At 52.2% G+C, this 23,959-nt stretch overlaps 1 protein-coding gene across 5 annotated transcripts in view; it reads right to left on the bottom strand.

The window, feature by feature from the left end:
* Nucleotides 1-23,959, bottom strand: part of SMTN (smoothelin) — a 70,156-nt gene that overhangs the window by 8,892 nt on the left and 37,305 nt on the right. For 4 of the 5 annotated variants that reach the window (XM_059713617.1, XM_059713620.1, XM_014595369.3 and 1 more), the window contains exons 12-20: nt 23,079-23,206; nt 9,146-9,304; nt 4,646-4,721; nt 4,145-4,309; nt 2,748-2,810; nt 2,375-2,435; nt 1,508-1,678; nt 1,301-1,424; nt 811-962 (exon numbers count right to left, since the gene is read on the bottom strand). In XM_059713617.1, the coding sequence (XP_059569600.1) occupies nt 811-962; nt 1,301-1,424; nt 1,508-1,678; nt 2,375-2,435; nt 2,748-2,810; nt 4,145-4,309; nt 4,646-4,721; nt 9,146-9,304; nt 23,079-23,206 (1,099 nt within the window). The remainder of the gene's footprint in view (nt 1-810; nt 963-1,300; nt 1,425-1,507; nt 1,679-2,374; nt 2,436-2,747; nt 2,811-4,144; nt 4,310-4,645; nt 4,722-9,145; nt 9,305-23,078; nt 23,207-23,959) is intronic. The other variant, XM_059713619.1, reaches the window with a different exon arrangement.

Genomic DNA, 23,959 nt, shown 5'->3' with positions numbered 1-23,959 from the left:
GTCTGCTCAGTGAGGGTGCGACCAGTTTGGTGCTGCAGGGAAGGAGGGATGAATGGAAGGAGAGACAGAAGGAAGGAGAGAGGGTCCGACTCCCAGCCCTCCAGCAGGACCCGCTCCCTTCTCTCAACACCCCAGAAAACTAGAAGCAAAAAGGGGGAGCTCAGGAAGCTGCAATAGTGCCACAGCCCCCCAGCTGCAATGGGGTTCCCTACGACCCCACTAATCTTGGCTCAGACTGCTGGAGAGGACTTGGCCTTCCCCACGTTTATGCTCCAGTGTTAAAGCAGTTAGAAGGGGGACTGTGGCAGAGGAGGGGGCTCCATGCACCCAGAAGTTAGATAGGGAAGCTGGGCACTGCCAGTGCTCACACTGGCATGGTAGGGAGGCAGCTGCTAGACATGGAGAAGGAGAGCCACAGAAGGCACTCGATCCCTTGCCAGGACCACCCTGGGCTTTGGGGCTCTGATACGCAAGGATTTTCAGAATTATGGGGCTGTAGGGCTTGTGCTGTGAGGCAAGAAGTTTGGCTAGGCATGTCTGCAGAGGGTTGGGTTAGCATCTGAGGGGCCTGCATCAACAGGTACCCCAGGCTGAGGGCCTGTGCCAGTCCCAGCATCAGGGCTACAGGAAAGAGAGAAGCCAACCCAGAACTGAGGTTTACCCGAGGGTGCTTAGTGCTACCCTGCCCCTGTGCAAGTCCTGCACATGTTCCTGAGACAGTGGAGTGTGAAGGCTGCTTGCCCACACTCAGGGAGGCACCAGGCCCTTTCCTGTAATCTGTGTTACCTGGTGCTTGGGGTGGATACGTACTCTGCAGAGGAGAAAGCCACCTCAAAGTTGTGGCGGCGGTTCTGAGGTGTCAGCTCGCTGTAGTCAAAGGCCTCAGGGAAGAAGTTGTGGACAAGGGCACAGAAGGCCATGCCATCACTCCAGCTAGAGGAGAAGTTCTGGATGTCTACGTGCTGTGGGGCAGAATGAAGGTCAGTGGGCACATCTACACATGTGCTTTAATGTGCAGTAACCTATTATACTGTGCAGTAAAATGTCAAGTAAAAAACTTCAATTACTCTAATGTGCAGTAAAATAGGCTACTGTGCATTAAGCATCACCTAAAAAGCATGCGCTTACGCTACTGCGCATTAGCACAGCCTAATGCAAATTTATTTAGTACCTCACATTTGAGCTACTAAATTTAATGTACATTAGGAAAAGGGTACTAATACATGTGTAGACACACCCAGTGAGAGGCAGCAAGGCCCAGATAGGAGCAATGAGAGAGGACAGAAGAGACAGTACTGACCTCATAACCCCGAGTCTTTGCTCTGCACCAGTCCAGCAACATCTGCTTGATGCTGCTGGCATTGGGGACACCAAAGCTGGAAGTGCGTTGCACAGCCACACGGGAGACAGCTGGATTTGAGGCACTGCAGTAAGCAAACACAGGTAAATGTTACTAGAGCATCACATCAATCTTCTCCAGCCCTGCCCGTCATACTAGCACCCTCACCCTCCACTCTCCTTCTCCAGCTTCTCAATCATGGCCTTCCGCGCCTGTGTGGCTGATGTCTTGGGAAGACTCTGAGCCTTCATCAGCTCCTTCTTCTTCTCTGCCTGGCGCCTCTCCAGTGCAGCTAAACTGCCCTGCCGTGAGGTGGTCTCATCCTCACGGTCAAAGACGCTGAAGGAAAAAGATGAATATAGGGTCATCCAAAGGTAAGAAACCTTTGCACAGTCAGTGTGATCAGCCTCTCTGTGAGGGAACACAAGTCTAGGGGCAAGCTTAGCAAAACCCAGAGCTGCAGGTAGAAGTCCTAAAACCCCTCTCACAACAGCAGGTCTGGGGACCTCAAGCCTGTAGAGAAGTTGAGATGTTCCCTACTCATGCACCCCATGATGGTGATGATATGGCCTGGAGCTGAACAAGCTTTACTGAGTGGGTTGTAACATCCTAAGCAGCAGACAAGCCACAGTATAATGGGATGGCAGAGGGGTTTTACCCCCAGGGCACTGCACCTCACTGATCCAGCCACATAAAGCTCATCATCAGGAACCCAAATGTTGACATGCTATGATGACCAATGGAAACACACAGGAAAGGATGAGGAGCATTAGGTGCTGGACTGCAATGGCAGTGAAGGCTGCTGATGCCAAAGATACTCCAACACCACATCATGGAAGCCTATGCTACCCCTGGAGCTGACTGAAGGAGACCTGGCCTAAAGGACATGGGGCTGTGTTGCCAAAGCTGAGCTGCCTATCTCCATTCTCCCTGCTAATTGGTGCAGAGTTGGCTGTACTGGTGACTGTGGGATGTTCTCCTTGGGGGGGTCTGCCCAGTCAGCAGAGCACTACCATGTTGAAGGGCATCACTCACCTGCCCACCTTCTTGGAGGAAGAGCTGTAGGAGGATTTGGTCTGGCGAAATGTGCTCCCATCTGTAGAAACAAATAGGAAAAACTCAGACACCAGCACAGGAGCTGAAGAGGAATGAGCTGCCTAGAATAGCTGCAACTATGCCTACCATGGGCTGAACAACAGCATACAGCAGCTGTGCCTAGAGGCAAAAAGGACTAGAGCAAACAGGGAGTGGTTGTTCCCACAGATGAAGTACCAAAGGGCAGTATCTGTCCCCCAGGGAGGTAAACAGTGTCTATAGGCAGTGGGAGTTTGTACTGAGGCTCAAGGGGATAGAGTTACCAGCACTGGGCGGGGGGAAGAAGCTCAGGAGCATGGCAAGGGGTTCTTACTCTCTGATCTCTTCACATAGCTCGATTCTACTGTGGTCATACGGGAAGTCTTGCTGCCATCATCTGCAAAGGGAAGAAAAGGCAAGGGAAGTCAGCCGGGGCAGAACAAGGTGGACATAAAAAGTGATTGATCCCAGAGAGCCACAGCGAGGAACTCCACAGTTGCTGCCATAGTACTGAAACCAGGAAAATTCTTGGCAAGACCAGTATAGCCTAGTCTTTGTGAGGATTGCGGAATGACAGGCCACATGTATAGCAGACTCTGGAGAAGGCAGCAGGAGAGAGGCAGGGAGGCCAGGTCAAAAGGCTAGAGATGCAGACAGCAAGAATCTCAGCCCCGCAGCCCAGAGAGAGCAGAAAAGAGGCTGATGCCATTAAGTAAAGGGAGCAGAAAGGCAGAAGGTAGCTATGGCAGCTCCAGCACCAAAGAGCAATACCCAGCTAGATCCAGGCAGGCTGAGGGGCCAGCTGAGGGAAACTATAGAGGGGTTTACATTTCCTTCTGTTCCTGAGAGGAGAGGTGACAAAAAAAGCCCTGAGAATTTGGATCCCAGAGACAGAGATGGGTAGCATCAATAGGCAGCGGAGTAGACTGTCAAGGACAATGAGGCAGGAGCTGGCTGGAACCCTGACTGGAGAAAGGAGTGGCACTGTTCTAGGATGGGCCCCTCTTGGCTTAGCAGCAGGCAGAACCACAGGGTGCAAGCTCTGGGAAATGAGCTGGTTCAGGAAGAAAACCCAGCCCATGTGGCTGATGTTGGCCAGTAGAGAAGCAGGAGAAAGGACAGGTAACGGCAGGGTAGCTCTACACAACTAGCTGCTAGACCTGTCTTCTCAGCAGAGGCCTCATTGGCTCTCCCACTGGCTTATGGCAAGGAACTTGCCTGTCCTTACCTCTGGGCTGTGCTTTCCTAAGTCTTCATGCAGGCCCCTCATTACACAGAGCCACTGCCAACAGTAAGTGAGGCAAGCCCACAAGCATGTAATCCTGGTGCCATGGAGAAGAAGACAGGCACAGCAGACAGCTTGTACTTTCAAAGCCCAACTGGGGTCAAGAAGTGGGACAACAAGGTATGCTGGCCCAGACTGGCTGATTAACTGCCATGGGATCTGCTGCTGCCAGCTCTCAGAGTGGCTGGGTCCAGAGGAACCCAGGGCATTGCTGAAGGTCTGAACACTGGCTGAGTGGGAGGGCAACAAAGGACAGAATAGAAAAAGAGTTGAAGGGCAAAGTCTCAGCTTTACAAGATGCCCAGAGGAATAGGCATCAGAGATGGCATGGCAGCTAAAGAGAGGCAGGTCCCTTCACTGAGAAAGAGCCAGCGCATCATGGGCAGCAGAGTCAGCTGTGTATTGAGCAGGAATGCTCTCTGCTGACACCATCAAGGGCGCCTTACTGGACTGGATGAGGCGCTCAGTTTTGGTGACGGTGCTGTGGGCTGAGCCATCGGCTGACTGGGTGCTTTGCCTGGTGGTGGTCTCGGTGGCATGGCCTGCCCTCCCTGCCGTGGGCTGGCTCTTCATCTCCTGCAGCCGGTGATCCCGTTCCTTTTCCCGCTGCTCTGGAAATGCACATGCAAGATGGCATCAACATGGGAGCTGAGTATGCAAAGGGGCAGTGGACATGAAGTTACCACAGAGTACTTTAGGGGGCGCTCAGTAGGGCTGTGTGAAGCTTCGGGTGATGATTCGATTCAGAGGCGATTCGGCGGCTGAATCTCCAAATCTGAATCGAATCAGGAGACCAAATTGATTCCAAGCTCTCTGAATCTTCAGAAAAGATTTGGAGAGCTTTGATGAGAGTCCCTCCCCGCTACAGCAGGGAGCTGGAGCCCAACTTGGGGCTGGTAAGTAAGGGGTGGGTGGGCGGGGGGTGGGGTGAGGTGGGTAACCGCTACCTCTCTTCCTTTGGCGCAGCTCCCGCATGGCAGCACGGATCAGTCGCCGCTCTTCAAAGTCTGTTCTTTGGTCCAACTGCAAGGTAAACCAGGAGACAGAAACACAGAAAGTGGGGCTGGAAGGGACCTTAGGGAGGTCATGTAGCCCAAACCCCTGCTCAACTTGAGTTGTCCCTATATAACCAATCTAGACAAATGGTTGCCTAACCTATTTGTAAAACTGCACAAATAGCACTCTTGTACAACTCCCAGTCACAGCACCTGAAACATCAAAAAAACTCCCTACCATATCACACACAAACCAAAGGGATGAGAGCACTGTCAAAGACCTGTGATTGGAAGGACAGGAAATAGCTGTGAAATACACTCAAGAGATCCAAGGAAGAGGAGCATGTCCCCTGCTACAGAAGAAGGTAAAAAACCCCCAAAGTCCATGCCAGTCTGAAGATAGAATCATAAAATCAAAGGACCAGAAGGGACCTGCAAGATCATCAAGTCCGTTCCCCTGCCATGGTCAGGTAGTTAGTGGGCTCAAACAAGCTCAACAAGGTGTTTATCCAGCCTCCTCCTGAACACCTCCAAGGATGGAAACTGCAACACCTCTGCTGGGAGTGTTTTCCAGATTCTAGTAACCCTTACAGATAAGTTGGTTTTTTTTTTAAGTTCAGCCTAATTTTCCCTCTATTAGCTTGTGCCCATTAGTCCTTGTCCTCTCGAGGTGCCTTTCTGAAGAGTATCTCCCCTAGATCTTGGTGCTCACCCCTAACATACTTGTATGTGGAGCCTTTGGCCCGGCTGTATGAACATTTGTGGTCATCTGGTCAGGTGCCAGGGGACTGGAAACTGGCTAATGTGGTCCCTATTTTTAAGGAGGGGAGGAAAGAAGACCCAAGTAAGTATAGGCCTGTAAGCCTCACCTTGGTGCTCAGGAAACTCTTGGAGAGGATCATCAAGGAGCATATCTGTGGGGGGCCTGCAGGGGAGATCATGCTCAGGGGCAATCTGCATGGCTTCACCAAAGGCAGGTCCTGCCTGACCAACCTGATTGCCTCTTACGACCAAGTAACTAAATCCTTGGATGATGGTGTCTTGGATGATGGAAGTCTTTCTAGACTTTAAGAAGGCCTTTGACACTGTCTCTCACCCCATCCTCATCAATAAATTAAGTGGCTGCGGCATTGATGTCTGCACAGTTGGATGGGTAAAAAACTGGCTGATGGGGCGCACCCAGAGAGTAGTGGTGGACGGGTTGTACTCAACCTGGTGAGATATGAGCAGTGGGGTCCCCCAGGGCTCGGTCCTCGGGCCTGCACTGTTTAACATCTTCATCAGCAACTTGGACGAGGGGGTGGAAAGCCTGCTGTCTAAGTTTGCTGATGACACTAAGATGTGGGGTGAGGTGGACACACTTGAAGGGAGAGAGAGGCTGCAACTAAATTTAGACAGACTACAAAAGTGGGCAGACAAGAACAGGATGGGGTTCAACGTAGATAAATGCAGGGTGCTGCACCTTGGGAGAAGGAATCCACAGCATACATACAGGCTGGGGAGTTCCCTTCTTGAAAGCACAGAGGCGGAAAGGGATCTCGGAGTCACTACTGACTCCAAGATGAACCTGAACTGCCAATGCCAGACCGCAGCCAGCAAGGCCAGCCATACCTTGTCATGCATCCAAAGGTGCATCTCAAGCCAGTCCAGAGAGGTGATACTCCCCCTCTGTGCGACTTTGGTCAGGCCGCAGTTGGAGTACCGCGTCCAGTACTGGGCGCCACACTTCAAAAGGGATGTGGCCAGCCTGGAGAGGGTTCAGAGGAGGGCCACCTGCTTGGTAAGAGGGCAGCTAGACAGGCCTTACGAGGAGAGACTGAGGGACCTGAACCTGTTCAGCCTCAGCAAGAGGAGGCTGAGGGGGGACCTGGTAGCTGCCTACAAGCTCATCAGGGGGGATCAACAGCAAATAGGCAGAGCTCTTTTCTCCCCAGCACCACCTGGGGTGACAAGGAACAATGGTAATAAGCTGACGGAGAACAGGTTTAGGTTGGAGATCAGAAGGCAATATTTTACAGTTACGGTGGCCAAAATTTGGAACCAACTTCCCAGGGAGGTGGTCCTCGCCCCTACCTTGGGCAAATTCAAGAGGAGGTTGGACGATCACCTCTCTGGGGTCTTGTGAACCCAGCATTCATTCCTGCCTGTGGCAGGGGGTCAGGCTAGATGATCTGTTTAGGTCCCTCCTGACCCTAGCTACTATGAAGTCACCTCTCAATGTTCTCTTACTCAAACTGAATAGGCCCAGTTCCAGGAGTCTCTCCTGACAGGACCTATCCTCCAAACCCCTAATATGGGTGGCCCTTCTTTGTAGCCTCTCAAGCTTATCCACATCCTTCCTGAAGTGTGGTGCTCAGAACTGGACACAGTGCTCCAGCTGTGACATCACCGATGCCGAACAGAGAGGGAGAAGCAAAGCATCCCCCTGAATTTATTGGCAACACATCAGCCAGAGCTGTATTTGGCTCATGTTCATCTTTCAGTTGATTGTGACCCTCAGATCCCATTCAGATGCTGTGCCAGCCAGTGAACCACCACCCATCATGTAGTTATGGTGAAGGTTCTTCCTACCCAGATGACGAACCCTGCACTTCTCTCTCTGTTAAACCTCATCTGATTCTGCTCCACCCATAAAACCAGTCTGTCAAGGTCACTCCTGGATCCTTACCCTATTCTCTGATGTGCCCGCATTTCCCCGCAGCTTAGTATCATCTGCAAACTTAAGAACTGTCCAGCTGCTGGTCACAGAGGGCCTCTCCAACTAATATCCTGAGTTTGCCAAAGTCTGCCCTTCTGAAGTCTAGGACTTCTGTTCTACTAACTGATTTCCCAGCCTTTTGGTGCATGGTGAACCTAATCATATCATGATCCCTGTCTCCCAGAGTACCTCCAATCCTCAGGTCGCCTATCATGTCCTCCCCCTTTGGTCAGCACTAAATCCAGGGTGGCCTTACCCCTAATAGGCCCTTCCACAACCTGTGTCAGGAACAAATTGTCTGTAGCTGCCAAGACATTAGCTCACATGCTGGAGCTGGCCAAATGGTCCTCCCAGAAAATGTTAGGGTAGTTGAAGTCACCCATGACAATCATGTCTTTAGTGCTAGCTGCTTCAGTCAGTTCCCCAAATAATGCCTGACTGCTCTCCTCTTCTTGGGAGGGAGGCCTGTAGTAGACTCCCACCATCAGGTCTCTCTCTCCTGATCTCCCTTGTATCTTGACCCAGAGGGTCTCAAGAGACCCCTTCCTGCTATCAAACATGACCTTCAGGGAGGAGGAGTACTGATCTTTCACATAGAGGGTCACACCTCCTCCCTTCTTCCCAATCCGATCCTTTCTATAAAGCCTATAGCCCTCAATATCTACTGCCCCATAATACGTGTTGCCCCACTAGGTCTCCATCAACCCAATGATGGCAAATTCCTCGTCTACCAGGAGTGCCAGTGCTTCCTGTTTATTTCCCATGCTTCTGGTGTTCCCATAAAGACACCTGAGTTCTCCCCTAGTCACCTCAGGTTTTCTGCCACTTGTCACTCTGCCAGTATCTCAGGACGTTAGTACCTATCTGGGGGTCCACTATGTGTATGCCCTCTCTTGTGTCATCATGGCCAGAGGATCCATGTACAGCAGTAAAATGGAGTAAAATGCTTTCCTGATCCTTCTTGATCCCAAATTTGGCAACTGGTCTGATCCTGAATGGAGCAGCAAGACACGCTAGCCAGGAATCTCTGTTTTTTTAGGTCTCAATCTAAATCCCCAGTCTTGGCTGCAGCCAACACCCAATGCTGCTGAGGAAGGGAAAAACAAAACCTTGACACCTGTAGCAGCAGCAACAGCAAATATTCCTTACCAGAACTAGGCTCAGAAGTGTCAGAACACCCTCCATTCTGTTCTGCCATCTGGGGACCCCACACACAACCCCACACATCAAAACTCCCCTTTCCACTCTCTAATCTTCTCCATAAATTTATTCCAACCCTTTTCATCTTTTTTTTATAATTAAGCCAGTTGTGGAGCTCTGCTTCATTCTCCTGCTACTAATCATGGTCCTTTCCAATTTCCATTTGCTCTGTGCTGGAGAACTCTTCTCATGATATCTGAGTAACGCATGTGTGGTGGTCTCCCCACTACCACTTTAGATTCCTTCTGCATCTCCCCTCCCAGCTACTCCTGACCCCTCTGCATCCCATCCCAACCCAGCCATCCCAGGTTCTTCTGCAGCCCATATCCAAACCACACTCCACTGCAACCTAATCTCTACCTCCTTCATCCCATCCCCTCTCCTGTGCCTTCACATACCCAACTCCAATCATATTACACTCTTAGAATCTCCCCAAGATGGAGGTATACCCCTAACCCCACATAGCAGAGACCCAGAGCCTTTGCCAGCAGGCAGCACAGGTCAGGCACAGCATCATTTAGTTTGGGAGAAAGCACTGATCAGGTGCTATGTACCATCTTATCCAATATGTCTTCATCCTCAATTCTGCTCAGTTCTTCAGCACTCAGCTTGCTCCTTTTGTCCAGCTCCTTCACCTCAGCCTTCTCCATCCCATTGGACAGCTCTGGTTTCTTCCCCATCACCTGGGGCTGCTCCACCAGCTCAGGGTCCATCTGCAATGAGAAAAGATGGGTAGTAGAGCAGCTCTTTCAGTTTTACAGCCTCCTGTGCTGCCTGGGTCCATAAAGTACTGGACAAAGCACAGATGCTGGTAGCACACACCCTGCCCCACAGCACATGAGGCCCTGAGGTTCGAAGACCCTGCAAAACACCAAAACTGCCCAAGACTGATGCAAGACAATAAATTAAGCAACACAGCTCTGAAAAAAAGATGTGGCAAATCACATTCACTAGTGTTCAGGGCCTTGGCTTTCCGGCTTACATGACACAGCAGCGTCAGAACCACTGTAAGCCTGGCACTATGCTGTGGCATATTAGTTCAGGAATAACAAGGGAGCAAAGCACCACCTACCAAGTGCTTTTCCCTACCCCCCCCCCACCTTCCTAACAACTCCAAAGAAATTCCTCCAGTCACAACTGGGGGGAGGGAGGAGGGGGGGGGAAGAATTTACAGCCACAATCTCTACCATTCTCCCAGCCTTTCCTCTCAGATCCCAAAAGTGCCCTACGAACACTGAGAAGAACTCAACTGGGAATCACTTGGGACCATCTACATGCCTCCAGAAGGAATGAAAGTAGAGTCACAACCTGCCCAAGGCTGACAGCACAGCTGGGAACACAACCTAGGAGTCCTGACTTGTAGTTTTGTGCCTCAACCATGGAACCATATTCAGCTACCTAGAAACATTAGGACAATGTCACCTCACATGAGATGTCATGGCAGATAGGTAGGTGTTACCCCTGCTGAAAGAAGGGGGGCTTCTCTGCACTCATATCCATCTATTCTTCACCCCAAAGAGCACAATGGTCCCTGAGAGAGAAATAGAAAAGCCAAGTGATAGGCTGTGTCACTCAGCTGCAGCTACAGCATGAATGTGAGGACCAACCAGCCCGGCAAAAGCTTACAGTATAAAACATGTGCCAGGTAGCCATACTACTCCCGGTAAGGAGGGGGCCTGCAGCTGGGGCCAGTCAGGCCCACTGTTCATCAGTACAACTGTCCAGGGCTGCAGAAGACAGGGCCCACTGCCCCCTGGCTGAGGAGCCATTGGCATGGAACTGGAGAGGTCAGTGTGCACCACTAGCCCCAGCAAAGGATTTCTAAGGAGATTAAAGAGCTTATCAGAAAGAGGATCCTGTGCTAGGGATCAGGAGCCACCCTGGCATCTCTGCAGAGGAACTAGGCCAGCCCAGCCTCCTCCAGGATGATCATTGATCACTGCAGTGCCAGTTCTCTGTCAACATGACCCCCAAACAATGTATGCCAGGCAGCCAGCCAGGCCCAAAATAACACCACAAAGGACTTGGGGGGGTGGGGGGGAGATAGGGGCAGGGGAGTAGGAAGAAGGAGCAAACTACCAGCAGTGGGGAGGCTCCATTCATATGCTCCAGAGGCCACCTCTGTTCCCCAGGGCACTTCCCATAAGTGAAAAGTCTGGGTGTTGCTGAGTTAAGCTCTCCTTGCCTGCTCCAGCAATGGCTCGGTCTTGGCAGTGGGACAGGACTTCCCTTGCAGAAGCCCCCCTGCTAGCCCAAGGTGCCACGTGGAGATGACAGTGGTAGGGCTGCAACCTTGGAAGCGCAGGGTGATGCACAGGTCTGACACTGAACCCAGCAACAATCTCATTCTCTTTTGGCCCAGTCTGTGCTGCCAAGTGTGTGTGATATGCTGGCAGCTTGGTGTCTCCAGGGGACAGTGAGGTCCCTCATTTGGCTGAACAGCCTGCTGGGAAAGGATTAGCTTGGCTTATGGTACCAGGAGACCAAGTGCCAGGATTTCTCAGCAGCCCTAGGGACAAATTATCAGTTCCTTTTACAAGAAGTAGGTGAGGAATCTGAACCAATGCCAATAATGGGAGCCAGAGGAACGCAGGCAAATGCCTGTTCTACCATTAATGTGCAGAAGTCTTATTAATACTTATATTAAAGCTGACTATCCTATACTTGGGGACAAGCACACATGTAGCATTCAGGGCAAGGTCCCACTCACACTGACCCAGCCCAGAGACTCTGACTACACAAAGCACCCCAGCCCCTGCAGTGGAGCACAGCTCCATAGCGGAGGGACTGGGCCAAAGCCAATGTAAAGAAACCCAGGACAGCTGTCACCAAAGCCCACCCACCCACCCACCCCACATTCACAGAGGCAGCAATGCCCCAGCACAACAGGCTGCTGGTGGCATGTTAGGAATGCATAGTGGACAGTCTGGATTGGCTCTGGGGAATGGCAGCTCTGGCTGGCACCGTTTTCCCCAGCAACAGGCTATAATCTTCTGTACCAACCTCACTATTCCCCCATGTCACTGTGCCTGCTGGGGCCAGAAGCAGCCTTCCACCCCTCAGGAACAGCTGTTCCTCACTCAGGGATCTAGGCTCAATGTCAACAGAAGGTACATGCCCTTGTTTGCCTCACATTAGGGTAGCCAGGGACATAGGCCCTGAAGGGGAGAGGGGACATGAGATCCCAGCAAAAGGTGTTCAGAGCAGATTCATGGATTAGCTAGTGGTGCTTGGAGAAGGGAGGAGCCCAGTGCTCTGCAGGAGCTGACCAGAGCATATAACAAGGGCAGGCTGGAGACACACTCCCTCCCCCAGCTCTATGCCCCAACCATGACTGCCCCTTCCCTACAATGGGGAACACAGCGCAGCCAGCCACCAACCCTCCAATGACCTTCAGGGAAACCCCTGTTGTGAGAACTGGCCTGGTAACCTGTTCCCCTTCTCTGTGCCAATCTGTCCCTGCCCATTCCCTAGAGCCTGCAGACTCACAAAGCTGTTGCTCCTGGAAAGATGCACGGACGGCCTGCGAGTGCTGGAAAAGGTGGGTGGGTGTGCCACAGGGCAGCTTGGTTCCTCAGTGCCTGTGAAGTCGGCACAGGGATCCTGTGACTCCAGGAAGAGGGTGCTGAGGTCCTTCTCCTCCAGCTCCTGAACTCCCAACCACATGGTGAGTTTCTCTAGCTGCTGGCTGAGGCGTGCCTGCTCTGCCTGCAGCACCAGGTGCTCTTCCTTCAGGTCATTGAGAGCTCTGGCCAGGGGCTGCACCTGCTGCAAGGCCTCCTCCAGGCGCTTCTCCACTGCCAGCTGAAATTCCTGCAGGTCCAGCTGGATCTCCTTCAGTCCTGCCACCTTTGCATTGTCTAGGCTGACTCCAGGCATGGTGCTGGCGAGGTTGAGGCGCAAGCACAGCAGAACCCTCCCGGCCCTCAGTGGGCTCCCAGGCACTGAGATACAAACAGCACAGCCAGGCAACTCTCAATACCAGGTTCAGAGCCACTCTGTAAACTCCCAGCCCCTCAGAGCTGATCTTACCCCTTTTATAGGGGCTCAAATGGCTCTGTCCCTCCCCTGCAGCAGAAGGCTGGGCTAAGCCTGCTGCAGGGATTGGGATTCATGCCCAGCTATTCTTATCACGTAGGGATGGGGGCTTCCAGATACAGTGAAGGGACATCCCAGGAGCTCAGTGGGGGAGGTGCTGACACTTTGGATAGTTCCCAGCCCAGGCTGGGCAGTGACAGAGCCAAGCCAAATGGCTCGCTAAAGGGGTTTTCTCTGGGACATGCAACCTAACATGGGACAAGAACTAAACAGGTTCCTTATGTGAACACGTCCCACCCACTCACCCCAGGGTTTTGAGTCCCCCATGCTGCTCCTTGGGGATGCGCCTTCACTGCAGGGGAGGGCCTAAATTATTATGAACGGTCAAAAAGGAGCTGCCACAGGCCATCTCCAGTGAGTGGCTGGTACTGACAGTGCCAGCCACTTACTGGAGCACCTGAGCTGTCCCCCTATCATGAAGGTATCCCTGCAAGAAGGTGCCTCTCCCTGCAGGTGCCAACTCCCACAGGAACGCAGGCCTGGAAGGGGCCTCCTGGGCACTGCATCCAGTCCCCCATGTCTGCCCGCAATCATTTATCTAACAAGTCCAAAAAAGTGTCAGCTCACTCTAATATCTTGCGCACACAACCACAGAGCAGATTATAAAACCAAAAAGCCCCTGACATTATGCTACAGTTGCAAAGCAGGGGTGAACAGAGCACTGCCACTGCAATAACAGGGATGCAGCTGGTTAATTCATATTCAGATGATTCCAAGAGGACCATGCTGCATAATACAGAAGAAGGCAACAATACCCTGATGAGAGGAATTTTTAGTTCACTGGACAACTCAATTCCCCTGTCTAAGGTGTTACAGTTGCTGTTTGAGTGTGCTGATCAAAGCGCGGGCTCGAGCAAGCTATTCAAAGCACTTCGGATGCGCTTTGGACAGCTTCACTTACAGTTAGAAGGGGGGGGGAGCGGGGGAGGGAAGGGGGGGGAGCGGGAGGGAAGACTGACATGTGTAGGTGGCCAGTGAGAAGGATTTCTCCCTGGGTGCCTTTCCAATGACAAGGTGGGACTAGAAACAGCATAAAAGCCTCTGTTTGGAGACATGCTGTGTCCTTCCCCAGCTTGTTCCCTGTCAGCAACTGTGTGACAGAGGAATGCTCAGACTGAGGCATTGTGGCATCCTGGCTCAGTACTAGTTGAACTTGCCTGCTCCTTTTTCATGTTACAAAGGAGTGGGTAGGATTTAGCTTAGCTTAGCTATTCTATTCAATTATTATTAGTATTACTATTCAATTTATTTCTTTGAATTTATATTTGCTCTTTTTTTTGGGAAACGTTGAAAAAAGAAAGGTGTGTTTTCCCTGCCAGTGTGATCTATCACTGTGCAGGTAGGCACAGATTGCTAGCACGCGCACACACAGATACACAGACAATATAGAGAAAAATCAGATATTCATAGCAGAAGAAGACAGACAGACAGATAGCACACAATTTTTACATAACCCTTAACACTGAAGCAAACAATCAGAGGCCAGCGCATGCACGCAACAGAGGGAATAAAATGCATAATACAAAAGGATTCACACACAGAGACCTTTTGTAGCACAGGAAAGATCAATATGAAGCGTGCTGGAAAGGCAGGTGCCAGGTCTTCTGGCAGGGGAGGGAGAGGGGGAGAGCTAGAGCTGCAAGCCTCCCCCAAACACAGACACATTCTATTCCTGAGCAGCCACGACATCGGTGCTGCCAGTGGAAACCAGGAGGTGGGAGCAGTGTCTGCACCTGACGTCCCTGCACCTGCACCACCTCCCCTCAGTCTAGAAGTGGGCACCAGCAGTGGAATCACTGTCTCCTGCACCCCAAGTTCAGCTCTCAGCGTGAGCCTCCCACTGCCAGAGAAGGAGCTAGAGCTGGAACCGGGGATGCTGAGCGCACTGGCTCAAGCAATTCTAGGGACTAAGGGGGAATCACAGTTTGTGCTCCACACCCCTCACGTTTTCCCTAGACCCAGGTCTCCTCCAGAAAGCAGCACCTTGGAGGAGGCTGAGGTTGTGGAGGCAAGTGGCTCAGCTAAGGCAGCTCCTCTTGCTGCTCAGCCTCCCTGCTGACAAGGGGGAAAAGGCAGGATCCTTGCCCTCAACCCAGAAGCAGGGGAGTAGTGTAGTGTGGGAGCATTTTGAGGTGGCAGATGATCCCAGGTTTGCCACCTGCCAGCACTGCCACAGGCACATGAGCCGTGGCAAGGACGTGAGACACTTCACCACAGCCATGCTGCTGCATCTGAGGAGGCACCACCCCTTTGCCCTTCTTCCTGCTGCTCAGCCTGGCACCAGTGCAAGTGTGCCGAAAGGGAAGTCCCCCACTTGCTCTAAAGCCCCCTTCCCCCCAAAGCAGAGGCAGGCCACCCTGGGCCAGTGGGGGAAAGGTGGACAGAAAGGGGGGCACATTCCCAAGGCGAACAAGATCACCCAGAGCACTGGGGAGATGCTTGCTCTGGATAGCCAGCCCTTCTCCCTAGTTGAGCGGCCAGGGTTCAGGCGGTTCATAGCACTTCTGGCCCCATTTTACAAAGTGCCCGCACGCACCACCTTTGGCAGGGCGGTGGTGCCCTCCCTGTAGGAGGCATGCAGGGAGTACTTGAGGGAGGAGCTGTGCAAGGCAGGGCCGCAGGTAGCCTTGCACTTCACCTCCAACATCTGGAGCACCCGGGGTGGCGATCATGCCTACCTCTCCCTCACGGGGCACTGGTGCGATCAGTCAGGCCATCGGTGGGCTCTACTGCAAGCCAAGGTGCTGGATGAGTCCCACACAGCAAGGGAGATCATGGGGGCAATGAATTGCATGGTGCAGGGGTGGCTCATTGGGCAGGCCAAGCTCACCCATGGGTTCATGGTCACCGACAACGGGGCCAATATGGTGAAGGCTGTCCGTAATGCCAACTTTGTTGGCATCCGCTGTGTGGCACACAGGCTGCACCTAATAGTGAGGGATGCCTTGGAGGAGGACAGGGCTGCTGGTGACAGCGCTGCCACCACTACTGCTACAAGCCAGCTGATTTTGAAATGAAGGAAGGTGGCAGGCTACTTCCACCGCAGCATCAAGGGGGGCAAGATGCTGCAGGAGAAACAGGCAGAGCTGAGCATCCTGCAGCACAGAATCATACAGGATGTGGAGAATCGCTGGAACTCCACATCCCTGATGCTCGAGAGGTTGGTGGAGTAACAGAAGGCCATCCATGACATGGCCTTGCTTGGGGAGACTGGGATCAGCGCCCCTGTGAACAGAGCTAAGTGGGATACCATCTCCCAGATCTTGGTGGTCCTCAAGCCCTTCCTCGAGGCCACTGAGACCCTTAGTGCTGGCGATGGCCTCCTCAGCCAGGTGATCCCCCTAGTGAGGGAACTGGAGAACCAAATGGAGAAGTTCCAAGGGATCAATGTTCCTGGTTGGGGCATGCCGCTGTCACCAGACGTGCAGGCACTGGTGAGGCGGCTGAAGGAGGGCATCAGGAGATGTCTGGATCCTTTGCAGTCCAGTACGGTCCACATGATGGCAGGCATGTGTGACCCAAGGGTGAAGGGGAGCATGTGAACTGGCAGCCCCAAAACCCTTTGACAGGCCTGACACTTGCTGGTTGCAGTGCAGTTGTAAGGCTCCCGGTGAGCTCAGCTTAGCTGCCTGGGATGCCAGCTTTAGGGTTGAAAACCCCATTTGTCAGGCTGAGGAAGTACCTGCAGTTGGTCCTGGATGGAAGGAATAGTAAGGAAGCCAAAGGCTGGCCTGGCCTGCAATGCAGGCAAGAAAGCTAGTCAGTGAAAATGGAAATGGAGGTGTTGGGGGGGAGGGACACGCTGGGGTGGGGGGGGTAGGGTGGAAGGGGGATGTAGCAACACAGGTAAAAGTGCAGAGGTGCCTGGGGTGTCAAATGTCCGGCAGGTCGCAGTGTGCCAGAACTCCACTGTGTATATTGAGTCCATGAGTTTCTGTACCTACTACCTAGGAGGCTGATGAAGTGCAGTTAATAGACCCAGCTCTGAAAAGTGGTTTGCACTGTAGTTTGTCCCCTCTCAGGATCAGGCCTGAAAGACTGGAGGCAGAGTGTTTTTTGGTGAGGAACGTGCCCCCACAGGTAGGTTTTTGTTGTCTTTGATAGATTCTGGTGTGCAGTTTGTGGGGGTACTGGAGATAGTTGGCAGCTTTTATGTTTTGAGCTGTAGGAAGTTGGCTTCAGTTCTGGTGATGAGGTTAGGTGCTTGTTTGCATGTACAAACCACCCCTCTGTGCCCCAAGACAGACGTAGTCGCCCAAGCACCCACCCACATCACGAGTTTTGCTTGTCTGCAGCTTGAGGTGCAGTTCCCCCCAAACCCCTGCACCAATCTTTTTGAAACTTGGCAGGCTTTGTGGCCTGAGCAGGGGCCACTACCTCTGCAGTTTGCAGCCTGCTGCACTTTAACACACGCAGGTCATTTGTGTCACGAGTTTTGCCTGTCAGCAGCCTGAGATGCAGTTCCCCTCAAACCCCTGCACCAATCTTCCTGAAACTTGGCATGCTTTGTGGCCTCACCAGGAGCTACCATCCCTGTAGTTTTCAGCCCCCTGTGGTGTAACACATAGACGTGACAGGAGTTTTACTTTCAAAAATTTGGGGTGCAGTTCCCTCCAAACCCCTAAACCTATCTTCTTGAAACTTGGCTGGCTTCATGCTCTCAGCAGAGGCTATCTCCCCTACAAGCTGCACCCAAATCATAGATAAAACAACAAAGTAATAGATATTTCATTGATCCCCAATTATAGCCTATAGCCTGATCTCCAAAGCGGCTCAGAAGCTTTGGAGCTGCTTCAGCCAGATCGAAGCGGCAAACCGATCCGAAGCAGCCAGATCGGATCACTGCCAACTTGCATAGGCCTAACCCAGATACCAGGACTGATGACTTAGCCTCTGCTTTCTGTTGGGGGAGCCCAGAGAAAGTGAAGCTAAGGATTAACAATGCAGGAGCGGGGTAGTGTGTATTTGCCTAATAATCTAAGTGAAGTATTTACCTGAGTGGTTCAAAGTCTAGCTATAAAAAGGTTTGGTGTATGTAACCTCTGTAATAGCTGACCATTTAAGAAAGAAGAGCCTGTTTTGCATGAGAGAGAGCATGAATTTGTGAATCTGTGGTCCGGTGGCCAGAGTTATGAAGCAATGCCAACTTATTATCATTGTGTTCCTGTGGTACTCTGGTATATATGTTAATATAACTTTTCTTTTTTACTGTTATATTCTGTTCTATGATTTATATTCTATTATAACTAACAATATGCTTACATTTAGTTTAATATATTCCTGTGCATGTGTTTACTTTGTGCAAACTCTCACATACAGCCCAGCAGATATCCAGCGTAAGCTTTAACTCTTAGGTTACTTGGCAAAACCTTGTGGTTCTTAACCACTCCTTTCACTTGAGTATTTTAATTAGTTGTCTGCCCACCCCAATATAAATTCATCTGTGGACTCTAGTTAAAATATTGACGTGTTAACACTTCCACGTTCCTGCAATCTGTGCCAATCTGACCTGGGGGAAAATTCCTTCCTATTCCCAAATCTGATGATTGGTCTCATCCTGAGCAGAAGAGCAGGACCCTTCAGACAGAAACCTCTCAGGAACCTATCTATGTACCAGCAAAAGCAACAATGCACCCCAATCAAAACTGCCAATTCTAGCTGCAACTCAACTCTACCCTGTCTTCAAAGTAGGGAACAAAACAAAAGAAAAAACCTGGAACTAATAAACCATTTATGAGGGGAAAATTGATCCTTTCCTGGCCCCTACAAATGGAGCTATCTTCCTCTCACTCCTCCATACAGTCTCCAAGGAGTTTCATTAGGCAGTGTCCACATGTTCCATTGATATGTTTAAGGGGCAGTAGGAGCTAGCGGGTGTTCTCTGCGTGGCATCACCCCTTGAAACCTTTGCTATTAACTTCGGACCTGCACTCCCTTTCCTATGTTTTCATCTGTTGTCCCAAGCATTAGTTACTGTGTACTCAGCTGCCTCTCTCTAACTGAGGGAGACTTAGGTTAGGGGTAGGCAATTATTTCAGTTGGAGGGCCACTTAATGAGTTTTGGAGAGCTGTCAAGGGCCACACATATAAAATATCTCAGAAGATATCATTTTAACAAACTAGAGATTAAAAAAAAATCATAAACTAAAAATCAAACATCTACTATCAAATATTTTAATTTTATTTCAAAAAATATTTTTGTCTTTTTTTTTGAGTAGTGTATATAGAGGTGATTGCATAACAGCTCAAAATAAAATCTTTCTCTTGTATATTGTGTGTGAGCGGGGGCTGTGCATGTAGGGGGCTGGGGGTGGTATTTGTGTGGGGTGGGGTGGGTGTGCATATGTGTGGGGGGGACTGTCCACACACTAGGTCCTAGGAGCCAGCTGGGGATGGGAGAAGGGAAGGAGGTTGCGGGAAGGGCAGGGGGAGCATGCAGCAGAGCTAACTTGGGCAGGGCAGTGCTGGTGCGTTCTGCACCCGCCCCCGCCAGTCGGGTCTGCGGCTGCCCCCGTGGCACTCCACACGGGGCCGAGCCCTGCCCACTCCCACCTGGAAAACCCTGTGCCATGCTCCTGTCCTGTACCCACTAGCAACACCACTCTGGCCATGGCACCAGCCCCAGTGCTGGCCTCATCCAGCATGCACAGCTTCCCAACAGAGCTGCTCCTGCTGCTCAGGTACTACTTGGCTCCTCCTGCCTCCAGTGGATCCACCTCCTCCTTCTGCCCCTGCTGCATGCACCACTCCAGGGGGAGCTGCAGATGGGTGGCTTCTGCCCCAGTGCATGAGGCTCCAGCTGCCTTCCACCTACTTGGCTGCCTGTAGGTGGCTGCACATCACACTGGGTGGGCAGAGTGGATGGAAGGAGGCTTGGAGCTGGAGCCCCACGCACTGGGGCGGGAGCTGCCCCCACCTGAAGTGGCACAGCTTTCCCCAGCCTAGAGCAGTGCAGCAGGGGCAGGAAGAGAAGGAACTGCTGGAGGCAGCGGGAGCCAAGCAGTAACAGAGTGGCTGCAGCCACAGCAACAGCAGCCTCACTGGGAAGCTCTGTGTGCTGACTGGAGCCAGAGCCATTGGTGCGATGGGGTGGGGTGGGGTGGGTGCGGGCAGGAGTGTGGCACAGGCTATCCCGGGCAGGAGTGGATGGGGCTCCATCCCATGCAGTACACTCCATGGGCAGCCGCAGGCTGCATACGATAAACTGGTGGGCCAAATCCGGCCAGCAGGCTGTATTTTGCCGACCCCTGGCTTAGGTCCACCACCTCTGTATAACATATAGACCTGGCCCCTAGCCCCTACGAACAACCAGCAAACACCCTGAAGCGTGGGACTGCCAAGTACCTCCTGTACAGAAGGAAGCTACGTCTCAGCTCCAACAAGACTGCAAATACCCAACTCCCCATATCACCTTTGTTGATTACTGACCCCAGAACAGCTCTGTCCAGCCATACTATCCCTTCCTTCCATGAACTTCTTAAATTCCATCTAGAAGCAATTCAGGTTCTTTGCCCATGATACTTTACTCAGATCATTCCAGAACTTTACTCCTTTGCTGGTTAGAAACTTTCTAATCTCCAATCTGACTTTGTTGATAACCAGTTTGTATCCATTTGGGAAGCAGCAGGTGGTTTCCTTGAAGAGCCTAGCCTATTTCAGGTACCTAGCCAGAACGATGCAGAGCCAGGAAACAGTGACACTGTCAGGGTTGGGGCCCTCCATCCTCTTGCAAGCCCCAACTGCATTATTTATTTTGGATCTCCAGACACAAACAGCTATCCTCACTGGGGCTGCCCACTCACCTTAGTGCCCTCATGAGCCATCCAGGGAATGCCCACTGCTCTGGGACCCTCTGCTCATGCTGGGACCATCCTACCCTGTCTCCCGTAGGCCCCTGAAATACAGAACTGCCTCATCTTGTATACACTGCCTGGTGCTCAGTGCTGGTGGGAAAGGGCGGGGGAGCAAGCTCTGCTACAGACCCTGCTTCACCCACCTGAACTAAGCCCCTCTGTCTTCTACGCAGCCTGACTCATGGGCTCTTCCCCTTCAACTGTTGCTACTCATGGGGTTCCAGCAGCACTCACAGCAGGGCAAGCAGTCTCAGCCCCACAGATGCTAAATAACTCATCCTGGCAGAGTGGGATTCCTGGCAATGATTGGCCATGCTTACCTCCCTGCTTCTGAACGGGGGCTACACAGTCTGCTCACAGGGCCTAGGCAGCACACGGTGGGTCCTAGAATAAAATACCTCCCCCCAGCCATGCTGTGCTCCCTGGTCAGCCAAAAACACCCTGCCCTCTGCATAGGCTCCTGACACCTTGCTGCTCTAGCCCCATTGCCCACACAGCTGGCAGGCCCACAGCTCAGTCCATGGGCCTCTACCCTTTGGTGACCCCCAGAGTCCTTACCTGGCAGGGCTGTAGCTGCTCCTCTGCTCTACAGGCCAGTCTTGTGCTCCCCTACCAGCTGCTCTCTCCTGCTGGTCAGAGCCAGGCAGGCAGAGCTCCCCAGTGCAGTTAGCTTTGTGATGGCCATGCTAAGAACTTAATGAAAGCTGACAAGATGAGCCTGTGCCTCAGCAAGGCCACAAGCACCAGATGATCTCATTAGTACAGGAGTTACTGACCCCCCACCCGCTCCACACACACATACACTCTCTCTCTCAAGAATTGTAATGTATGGCTGGTGAAGAAGAGCTGCCATGACTGGGCTGCCCTAGTCTCAAAGATTTTTTCTAACCGGGGGGATCAAAAATCAGGGAAAGTCTGTGCAGACCCAGGCTGCCCAAACCACTGGTGCACAATCTAGGGCAGCATTTGCCAGGCTGACCATAGCAACACAGGCCAGGAGTTCCTGTGTTTTCTGAGAGCTGCCCCAGAGTCCTTGACATGCTGGGAGCAGGCAGAGAATCAGGGATGTGGGCTTAGCAGGGGATCCTCCTTCCAAAGGCCTGTCATGTAACCTGATGACAGACTGGGCTGCCAGGTCCAGCTCTCAAGGCTCTTGTTCTTCTCAGTGCCAGGAGCAGATCTGATGCAGGTGGGGTGTTTTCACCCCTGAGGGAAGGGAGATGCAGCAAAATCCTATGCCAAGGGGTTGCTGTAGGAGCATGTACCAGGCCCAGTGCTGAGCCCCTAATAACACAACAGTCTGGCCCTGCTTCCTTTGTTCTTACCAAATACAGCAACATGCCTGAGTGCTCTCTATTCCCTTACATGGCCAGGAACACCAAGCACCAATGGCAATCTAGCCAGCTTGGGGCCCTGCTGCCACAGCCCAAATCAGTGCTTGGGGCAAATATGTGGCTGTATTCTCCTGCCTTCCTAGAGCAGGAGCCCAGCCATGTGCGTATGACTTCAGCAGGCTCAACAACAACATTCCCTGCCACATCTACACCCCTCTTCCAGAGCACATGTGTGGCACATATCTCCAGCCCCAGGTTATGGGCAAATACTCCCCTACTGAAGCTGGCCAGCTCTGGCCACTAGGAGGGGTAAGGCAGAGGGAGTGGGGCATATTTTCTAGTCTTTCCCAAGAATCCCTGTCCACTACAAGGCTGAGCAGGGTCCTGGCCAGCTCCCTCTTGTGCCCAGGTTCCAAGGCAGACAAAGAAACCTGCCCCAGCAGCACCCACCCTGCCCTTGGCACATAGTTCCAGAATTCTGGACCGAAGGAAGGAGCCCCCTGGTTCAGGAGGTCACTCAGTTCTTGTGACTTGACCCTAGCACGAGGGCAAGTTTTGGCACCTGGCCCATTCCTTGGGTCACATCCTACGTATCAAAAGTGCTATACAGGGTTTGGCCATTCCCTCCAAGCCTGCACATTCAGTCTGCACCAGAGACCTCAAACCACCTGCCAACACCTCCTACTTCCCGCAACTGCTGTATACACTGCAGGGCACAGACTGGTGCCCTGCAGGGGCTGGGAGGCAGGACTGGCCCAGTTCCAGGAGGGAGGGCTCAGGGCCCACAGCCAGGCTGGAATTTGATCAAGTTTCACAGATGGAAGTCAAGGAACTTTCTTACTCTCCACTGAGTATAGACTGGGGCAGCCTGAGCCTCCTGGTGCTCAGTCACCTCTTTTACACTCCATAAGAACCACCCAGCTAGAAGCAGACAAATCCCTGCACCAACCTCTACCATCCATCCCTGCAGGCTCAAAAACTTGAGCATTTTTCTCTTGTCCTTAGACAGTGCTGGGCAGGGCAGGAAGAGGTGCTATACCCACTTGGAGGCAGGTAGTCTGCAATGTACTCAAAGGCTGACAAGTATCAAGCATAGAATGGCTCTTCCCCTGGTAGTACAGCTTGGGCAGCACTCAAATGCTGGCATGCTTGGCAGCAATAGCTGCATTTTTGCCAGCGCAGGTGTAAGCAGGGGTTCTTACCTTGCTGACGTTACTGATGCTGCTGGAGTGCAGTACAGGTACTGGACCAGCATTACCGGTGCTGCTGATGTTGCTGGTGGTGGTAGTAGTGATCCGAATGGGAGTGCTCCGCAGCCCCAGAGTAAGCTCTAGAAAGAGAGTATATGAGGCAGAGGTGCAGAGATGGCCTGCAGCTACTGCACAGCTAGCTCAGCATATCACCCTCACCCCAAGCCACTATACTCTCTACAGCAACCTGATAATCCAGCAACTCTTACCCAGAACCTTATGGGAGCTCAATACTGAACCTGGGCCCCAAAGAGGGCTTGAGAAAGGTTCCTCCCACAAACTTTCCTACCACCAGGGCTCATCAATGAGAGTGTATCCTGCCACAGTTGATAATGGGATGAGCCTCTGCATGGGTCTGACCTGGGTCAGAGGTCCAAGAACAGTCCAGCCATGAAAGGAGATGCAGAGGCATTTGAGTCCCCACAAAATGCCAGCTCCCAGAAAGGCAACCAGACCCCTGGGCATGCAAAGTGCATCAGGGACTCCCCAACCCCAGGGCAAGAGCAGGCTGGGTCTGTCCCTAGGACCAAGCACCAGAGCAGTCTGGGAGCCAACCCAAGGATGCTTCCTATGACAATTCACTTTGACCCAAGACTGTCCTGGCTGGAAGAGCAGGGACAGTAAAGCCTGAGGGACCCAGCTTTAAAACGGGGACAAGCTTCTGCTGATTCTCATAAGCATCCCAGACAACCTTTGGAAAACCATGGGGAAGGTGCTCAAAGGCAACCTCATGAAGTTAGACAGTCTAAGTTGTGCTCCCTATAGTAACCAAGCTTCAGGGTCAGCATGAGAATGGCTGGGGCTGAGGCGAGCACTCTTATGTCCCAGAGAGC

The sequence above is a fragment of the Alligator mississippiensis genome, chromosome 10 (assembly GCF_030867095.1).
Source record: "Alligator mississippiensis isolate rAllMis1 chromosome 10, rAllMis1, whole genome shotgun sequence".
In the NCBI taxonomy this organism is placed as follows: Eukaryota; Metazoa; Chordata; order Crocodylia; family Alligatoridae; genus Alligator; species Alligator mississippiensis.
This window is presented reverse-complemented; position numbering and strand designations above follow the sequence as displayed.